The 9,036-nt window shown below is 35.0% G+C and overlaps 1 protein-coding gene across 1 annotated transcript in view; it reads right to left on the bottom strand.

Moving 5' to 3' along the window:
• Window positions 1–1,849: 1,849 nt before the first annotated feature.
• The window catches only part of LOC100369101 (octopamine receptor-like), a 46,783-nt gene continuing 39,596 nt past the window's right edge, over window positions 1,850–9,036 (bottom strand). The window contains exon 2 of the mRNA XM_085504519.1: window positions 1,850–4,869. Coding sequence (XP_085360645.1) covers window positions 3,085–4,173 — 1,089 coding nt within the window. The 5' untranslated portion in view covers window positions 4,174–4,869 and the 3' untranslated portion in view covers window positions 1,850–3,084. The remainder of the gene's footprint in view (window positions 4,870–9,036) is intronic.

Genomic DNA, 9,036 nt, shown 5'->3' with positions numbered 1-9,036 from the left:
CCGACTCGCAAATTAACAAACCATTTCTGATAGTAATGACGATATGCGATTGCAATGTCTCAAACCACTATATCAGTAAAATAAAAAGTCCGCCAATGGTAAATTTTGTAAATTAACGAAAACATGGCACATTGTTTGTTTTTTCAGATGAATGTACAGTAGCATACAATTCAAACTAGTATATATATTATTTATACTATAAACGATTATGTGATTAGGTTATAGTGCTATAAACTAAAGCCTATAAACCTGACGATCCAATCGTGATTTATATTTCAGTTCGATCAATTGAAAAAAAAGACGGTCGATTTGTCTATTGAAGGTGCATTGCATTATGTGTGTGACGAAGAGACTTAATATTCATAAGAGTAAACATTATTTTTTCAAACGCATTTGCTGTTATTGCATGGCTTATCTTTGTATGACCTTTAGTTCGTTCGTGTGCGATGTGAGATTAGGTGTGTTGAGGCAAACTAGACCGCAGGGCAAACGGTTTTTCGTTACCGTTCCCCTACGCAGTTCGCTATTGGGAAGTGACGCCCAACAGGGACATATATTCAAAAGCGGAGTTACATGCATATTGCATGTGAAATCACGAGTAGTTTGTTTAGGTGGACTAGTTATCATCGTTTCCCGACGTTCTATAACACAACAAATGAATACACTATATTGTCTTAACGTTGCTTAACATCTTTAAGATCCATCAACGCCACACACAAGTCCATATTTCGGCATGTCACCAAACGATACATTAGCGGATTGAATAATTTGACAAACTGTCGATTCTGAAATTCGTTATTTGTCACTCGCAATTACGGTTGAGATGATCTGCTACGTTGTCTATCCGCGAATTAATGTTTAAACCAAACATGTCTGGCTACCGATTGAACTAATCGCTTCAAGCCGGCGTTGAACATTGGTACGATTTTGTTAGGGTGTGTGTTTTATAATAACAAGTAAGTATGAGGTATTTCTCGTTGCATATCACATCAATAACGAGACATGGGCGAATCAATTTAAGCTTTACATTTGGTGCGAGGACACTATCGATGTGCACTCAAGCCTCGATAGAAAGGACTCATTAAATAAGTGTCTATGAAGGGCAATGCTAGTGAGATTCCGTAATTTTCCTTCGTTGCCCCGGGTATTGACATGTTTTTTCAAAACGTAGTGGAATTATCAGTAGCACATGAAAATGGAAGCGCACATAGAATGTTATGACAATTTAAGTCAAATGACCCTGTTAATGGAGCTGATACACAGTGGAAATTTCATTAAGCCATTCTGGGCTTCCTCCGCTCACTGTCAGCTGCAGATGAAGTTGAAGAAACGAGTAATAGAAACTGACATCTCAAAGTGACGTGAGAATTAACAGAATTGCTTCCGTTTTCGATTTAAATAATATTGTTCCCGACGTCTCTCAATGAATCCTGTAAGCGAATTAATCAAAGGTCGTCGAATGCATTGAATGTTGAAATTATTTTAAATTTAAAATCTTCCCTCGTCATTCCAAATGTTGCCCACAATACATTTTAGGGGAGTTGCCTCCCGTTAAACATTTCATTAGATTGTCTTCTCTTATAATATAGTTTTGCTTGTTGGATACCGAATCACATATATGTAGTTATAAGATAGAACATTTCTAATAATTTCAATTCATGTTTTATAAAATAATGATTATGATTAACTAGCTCCGAAATGTTCATTTTCTCAATAAATTAGTCTTTTGTTCAAATCAATTATGATTTCTCACTCATTCAACATGTTGAACAACCTTGAACTTGATCATAAGTCGCTTGTCCCCGATTACATTGAAGGAACCTATTACAAAAAAATCTCTGATGCTGGGTGAATTTCATATTCATTATTTTTATTTATAAAAGAAAATATACAATGTGCACCGATATTCAGACGCGTAAAAGCCGTGCCTTATATATGTAAGGTAATTTCAAAATTACAATGATTTAAATATCCGTAAATATAAATGTCACTCTCTATGCCAGGGATAACAAGCCCAGAGAAAATAAATTGAATCACATAGTTGATATAGATGTCTTGGACTGACATAATTACGTTATTTAGAAATCCATCTTAATAATCATTTAATTTCATAGACAAATATTACTTGCACTAGACGTATAATAGAAACAAATCGTATATTTCGGATGACATGGATATGCAGCAGAACAAACAACTTAATAAATTCTAAATGTGTGCGACATTATGATGGCCACATGGAATTCGTAAAGTAATTCGTGAAATTATTCGTTTTCTTCGGCTAATTACTTTAGTATGTAAATGTTATTTTCAGTATACATCTCGGCAAACTAAAATGGTTAATCATGTTTGTAAACTATGGGAACCAGGAAACCACTTCACACTTGTGAGCGTCTACCACTCCCCATACTATACTGTTATATTAATCATGGATTAAATTTAAAAAAAAGAACATATGTATTTATTTTTGCATGAAGTAGAATATCACATCAAAAATTTGCTCCGTATTATAAATACCTACAACACTAATGATATTATGATTACAGGATTAGCCAATATTTGAGTCCGATCTTTTATAAACCCTATTGTGTGTGATGATTCCAAGTCTAAATGAACATGCAAACGGGATTTGTTCTTCGCCCATTGTGTTTTCTACGTCAAAGTGGGTTGATTAAATTTGGTGTCCAACATGATACCATCATCGATATTGTTTAGCAGTTATAAGATATGATCTTTTACAAATGTATCATCACAACAACGCAATAACATTAATCGAAAAAGTTAACTTATTGGTAAGAGTTCGAAACTGTATTCCAGGCAATGCCATCGGAAACATGATATGTCAATCTGTTTTGGTAATATTTTACTGTCATTGTGGTTATTCACGTACCATGTATTCGAGCATTTGTATTGGTCGCCCTGCGTAACAAAACATATTTGACTATATTTTGCAAGTGGCTATACTGAGTGATTCTCAATGGTTTGTTTTTTAACACTCACACCGAAAATCTTGCTTGTTTTATATTTTCTGTCACCCTTTACTGCACAGCGACCTGTATAGTTTTTCTGTGCAGCGTACTGTCTCTGTCAGAAACGGCACCTACCACACAACATCCGGGTAAAGGCAGTGCGAAATTCTCTGTTAAATATGGTATAAATTACCGGATTTCCACAGCTATTTGCATAGCCTATCCATGTAATAAAGGCTTCAACGTATTTATTCATACCGCAAGACGAGCCACAGAAAGGCATTATAATGTACATGATGAAGAACGGCAGCCAACATAACACGAATGAACCCATGATTATTCCTAGTGTCCGCGCGGCTTTCCGCTCTCTGCTAACTGATATCCTCGTCTTTTCCTCTCGCATTTGGTCTATCATGTCTTTCACACTTGAGTTCGCTGTCATAGTAACAGACGGAGTTCCCATCCGATTCGAGCCATCTTGCAGGTTACTATCGCTGCTTGAGCTTTGTTTAAAATTGGTCGGCTGACTCGTGAACGTAGCTGTGCTTGCCGGTCGACGTTTGCGAATGCGTAGTCTAGCTGCTTTATAAATACGAAAATACACCACTGCCATTACGATAAAGGGAACATAAAATGAACCCATAGCTGAATATATGACATACCCCTGTTCCGATGTAAGCAGACATAGTTTCTCCCATGGTTCACCATCGTACACTCTTGTATGATCATTCCACCCTACCAGTGGTGGCATTGAAATGAGAGCACTCAATCCCCAAACAAACGCAATTATGACTAATACACGGCGCCGGGTTCGTTTAGCAGCATATGCGATGGGATCGGTGATTGCCCAGTAACGATCTAAGGCAATCGCACACAGATTTAGTATCGAGGCTGTGCACAAAAACACATCGCTGGTCAGCCATATGTCGCAGAGTGAATAACTGAAAATCCAATAACCATAAAGATAATTGATGGTCGACAAAGGCATAATGTAAATAGCCACTAACAAATCAGCAACTGCAAGGGAAACAATAAAATAATTCTGGACCACTTGGAGAGAACGTTGTGTCAGCACAGATGTTATAACCAACAAATTTCCAAAAGCAGTCGCAACGATGAGAATGACAAGTATGACTCCTGTCGTTATAGCCTCTGGTACTGGCGTCAGCATTCCTCCTGACCAAGTAGTGTTATTCACAGGTACCATGTTATATCCGGTGTGACAGTCGTAGAAGTTAATGTCAGCAGATCCAGCTTCAATAGTGAACGCCGCACACACGTGTGTACTGCAAGACTACAGCGGCAACGTTTGTATCTTATTACGCCCTACTATATTTGTGTTTCTTGTCGAGTCGTTCACATAAACAATCTTCACACGGAGCGCAGCATCAACTGCACACTGACTGCGCGAACGCTCCGGTGGTTATATCTACCCACTATATTGTGCTCTTCTCTGTTAATCGCGTGATGGCGTACCTCTCAATGAGTCCACATTGAACTGTCTCGATAAATTATGCATGCCCATATAGGTGAATCGAGCAATTTGCATTTTCCTCTCGCAGTATTGAGACACACGAGAAGAACTTATTTATGTGTTTTAGTCACTGTATACGACATTTACTTGAAATTGAAATAACAATCTCCGAGCAATGTCAGCAAATTCTCTGCACTCAGTCTCACGCTACTCAGCACGGCCACGTTGTCATTAGTCTGTTTCAAATAGCGTTTCACATTGTGTTATAACCTCAGAAACATGAATAGTTGAAGAAGTATCTAATAATCAGCACCACACGGGCTTCCCAGAGTCAACACACATATTGTTCTCCACCAATGTGGCGCGCAGCTTGCACAAGCTGTCGAATGAATTGGTAAACATCAATGAAGCAGGTCAATGGTTGTAGATCTATAAAATGAGAATGGATTACACGTCAGTTGATATATATCATTATATATAACAAACAGTGACACAATGAATAACAATATTAAATTAAAATAATATATTTTATCTAGTACTGGATATGAGATCTTATAATCAATTTAGTTATGTATACATATACTACCGTACTAAGTCCAAACATAGTATTGTGTCATTATGGAGAGTTAATAACAATTGAGTATACTATGCTACCATATATTTCAGTGCGAAAGCTATTTTAGATAATGTTAACATGAGTAGGCAGATCGTATTTATCGTGTGTTACTCATACACAACAGTCAAAGCACATATCATATATTCATTTCTACATCTACACCAAATAAATGGCATTGTTGAAAAATACTGTTATGTACTAAACTTTTGTACATGCGCGTTGTGGCGGTTATACAGTGATCAATAGTTGTGGGCCCTGATATAAAATTGTCAGACTCCCGTTCTTGAAATGTTTACATGGTACTGGACAAGCTAAACAGACGCGGCATATGCATATGTTTTTTTTTTGTGTACAGCACGAATTGATTGTTTTATAGTGATACTATTTTATATGGCTTTTCTGGAATGTACAGACGCTTCCAAACCAAAGGGTTTGAGCACCACGTGGCCGTTTTAGTGAGAAGCGTCAAATCAGGTCAAACAGGCCACATATGTGCACGAATGTATCGAGTTCATAACCTTTCATCAAACAAACGCTTTAGGGATTCAATTAGTTCAACTTCACTGTGGTGTATAACATCATTAGTGTCTTTAATTGATTAACTACGTCTTAATTAAAATATAAACGGCCAGATGAACGTAAAATGCCCATTCATACCCCATTCAGACAAGATCAATCCTATGATCACTGGCTATACAAAATATGTTAGGAGGCTTACTGAGATACTAGTAATGACGTTGTCACTCAGTGCCACTTCAGTTGTAAGACTGTCAATTCACTTTAATTGGCCTTGACAATCTAGATATTAATACGCATTCCTTTGCCTGTAAACTGTCGTTTTATACAACAATAGACTACACTATATGTGGTCTTCCCTTAGTTATAACACTAATGCCTTTGCTATATATAGTTTTACCAATTTGGTTAATAAGCTGTCGTGAAGATTATTGTATAGCACACTTTGATTGTACAAAGCAAGCAAACGACAAGTACACTCCACGCGTGACAGAGAAAACTGTGATACTGTACATTTGTTGAACATTGGTTAAATTAGTAAGGATAACTAAGTGTAATAATGTATTGCTATATAAAGTTGTAAACTAACGTGTCAAAGGTTATGGGGGAGTTTCATTGTTCAACTTGCTACCTCCACAAACTGTTACATTTCCAGTTTGGTTACTCTCGTTCAGTACATCAATGTAAGCCAACTGAAATGTATAACGCAGATATCAAATAAAATAGCTCCGCCAAGACAGTGCTCACACTCAAATCGCGTGAAAAGAAATAAATGTTAAAAAGTATCATGAATACTAATTAGTCTAGCTAGTTGTTTGCCCTATTATTCTCCATGAGTGCACAAATATATTTACTAGTAATGTATAGAATTACAAGAATTGTAGTACGTGTGCATTGTGGGAGATGTTAAAAGCAATGAATTGTTGCCGACATATACTGTGAAAAGTGCTAGGTGGGTGGATGGGTGTGTGTATCGAATAATTTATGTTATACGGAATCAACTAGCAAAATTATTATTCAAATCAGTCGCCTGTTTTGGCTATTAGGTTTACAGAAAATTGCATAAACACTCAACTAATTGATTTGAAACGTTATGTATATCTTATATTTGGCAAGGTAACATAAATTTTGAAAAGCAATCCATGATTGATTGATTGATTTTAGGAATCCAACATAGCTGTGAGTCTAAGTAGTCTGAAAAAGTGACATGTGGCATAAATATATATATATATATATATATATATATATATATATATATATATATATATATATATATATATATTCTTCAAACCTCGCGATTAGGAAATTGTTGCAGTCACGTGACTGGGGTTTACATATCATATGTATCTATACATGATATAATTTGTACAAAATTTTACAATATTATTCTTCAAAAACAGATCATAAGGTTAAGAAATTAATATTTGTGTCAACATTTTTTAGAAAAACTTATAAAGGAATGTTCTGTAATCTTTATACCAGTGATGTACGATTTGAAATTAATTAGAAACCTGCGGCATTTTTTCGGGGATAATAAATATTTAACTAAACATGTTAAACCACTAACTAGACTAATTATGGAGTGTTTCTCATAAACCATTAAGAACGTATCAATCTGACAATGATCAAAGAAGAAAAAGAGATGCAATTGACATGAGAATGAGCTCACGAGTCATGTATTGAAGAGAAAAAAGTAGTTTAAAAGCAAACCTTAGTAACTGCACTAACCGTACAGCTGGTAACAACCTTTCGTGGGTAATTACCTGGAGACATCAATGTCCCCCGAATTTAGAATTTTTAAGGAAAATAAGTGCATAATAGGTTATCGTGAAATACGTCTGATGACACGATTGATAAGAGAGTAGCACGCTGTTCTGATTTACATTACACACGTTTTAGTAATCGCTATAACGTATGAACACATGCTGTGTACAGTAGGGGGTATTCTAGGGTGTAAAGGAGAACGAATAGATATAAGAAAGAAGTGCCATTAGTTTTTTGTCTATATTTTGAACACTTGTTATATCATGGCAATCTCACTCTTGGCTGTAACAACTTACAATTTGCACTATGCAAATACAAACTTCTGGAGCATCATTTTCAAGCCAAGCTACCAAGAACACTTTTGGATTTTCAGAAAGTGAATGTTATACTGTATGCAGAGTAAGGATAATCGTAATCGCAGTTTGCACTATAAATTACAAAGTTAATTGATTATACACGGCGGGATAACTACTCCAATGTGTTCATGTAAATCGTACGAGTGTTTGATAGGCGTGCACTGAATGCATCACTCTAAATTTACTACAAGATATGTTATGTAAATATTATAATGATACTGCTTATTTATATTTCGAAATAAAATACACAAACATGAACGTGACACATTAGACATGACAAAAACTATTCAAAATGTGAATTGAGTCAACAGATAATGCAGTATGTAGTTATGTCAACGAACATTATTTTATCAAATCATATCTGGAAGTGATTCGGTGTATCCTACGCTCGGCATTCGTTATACGTTTTTTGACATCGATGTAAATAAATAAGTATGATTTTTATTGAAATGTCGATTTACAAACTGTATTATTCGCTTTCGATCTGGGCTTTCGATGCCTTTCAAATGGACACGATTTGCGTTTAATGTGGTGGTACAAATATAAATTATAGCTTGATTTGTTGTTCAATTGACGAAGAAAACACTTTTTACGTTTTTGCTTTTTGATGTGTGGTCCTACACTGCAAATACGTCTCGTTTGAAGATTTTGCCATGAAAATACCATGAGTTATTATATTATTTAATTTTTACGGCAATAATATTTAGCAATGATTATAGGGTGCCTTGAATTGGTTGTTGCAACAATTGCAAGGAAACCTTGTGTTTGAGGAAGGGATTATCTATTTTACATGCATATTAATGAAAGACAATACATATGATATTCCATTGAAAATGAATGAATAATCAACAATGTATATTTAATAACCTAGATTATTAATTCTTATATTTTATTATTTATTTATGTTTAAAAATGTAGTAGAGGATTCACATAAGTAAAATTTCCACTAACCATTTCTTTAGAAGAAATGTTTTAAATCATATATTTATGAAAACTCATAATTCACGCTAATTAAAAATCGATGTTACTTTAGATGCAACATTCACATGATTACTCAGTTTAATATAGTTATTAAAGTTTCAAATAAGGGAATTGTTAAGAAATTGAAAAAAATACGTATGGCATTAATGTTAAATGTATATATATAATTTACACTGTGCGACCACATATCACTTGGCTCATAATTAAAATTCAGATCAGTTTTGTTCTGCTATTCAACGAATGCCCGTATCATTTTCCATACGTTTTTTGTTGGTACATACGTTTGTTTATTTTTATGAATTCATTGCTAAATAAATTGCTTGTATTCTCATGTATCGGGAATAAATACATTTAGGCGATCCG

This window comes from Saccoglossus kowalevskii, chromosome 10 (genome assembly GCF_978046115.1).
Source record: "Saccoglossus kowalevskii chromosome 10, keSacKowa6.1, whole genome shotgun sequence".
In the NCBI taxonomy this organism is placed as follows: Eukaryota; Metazoa; Hemichordata; class Enteropneusta; family Harrimaniidae; genus Saccoglossus; species Saccoglossus kowalevskii.
Note: the sequence above shows the minus strand (reverse complement) of the source record. Positions and strands in the feature narration are given on the sequence as shown.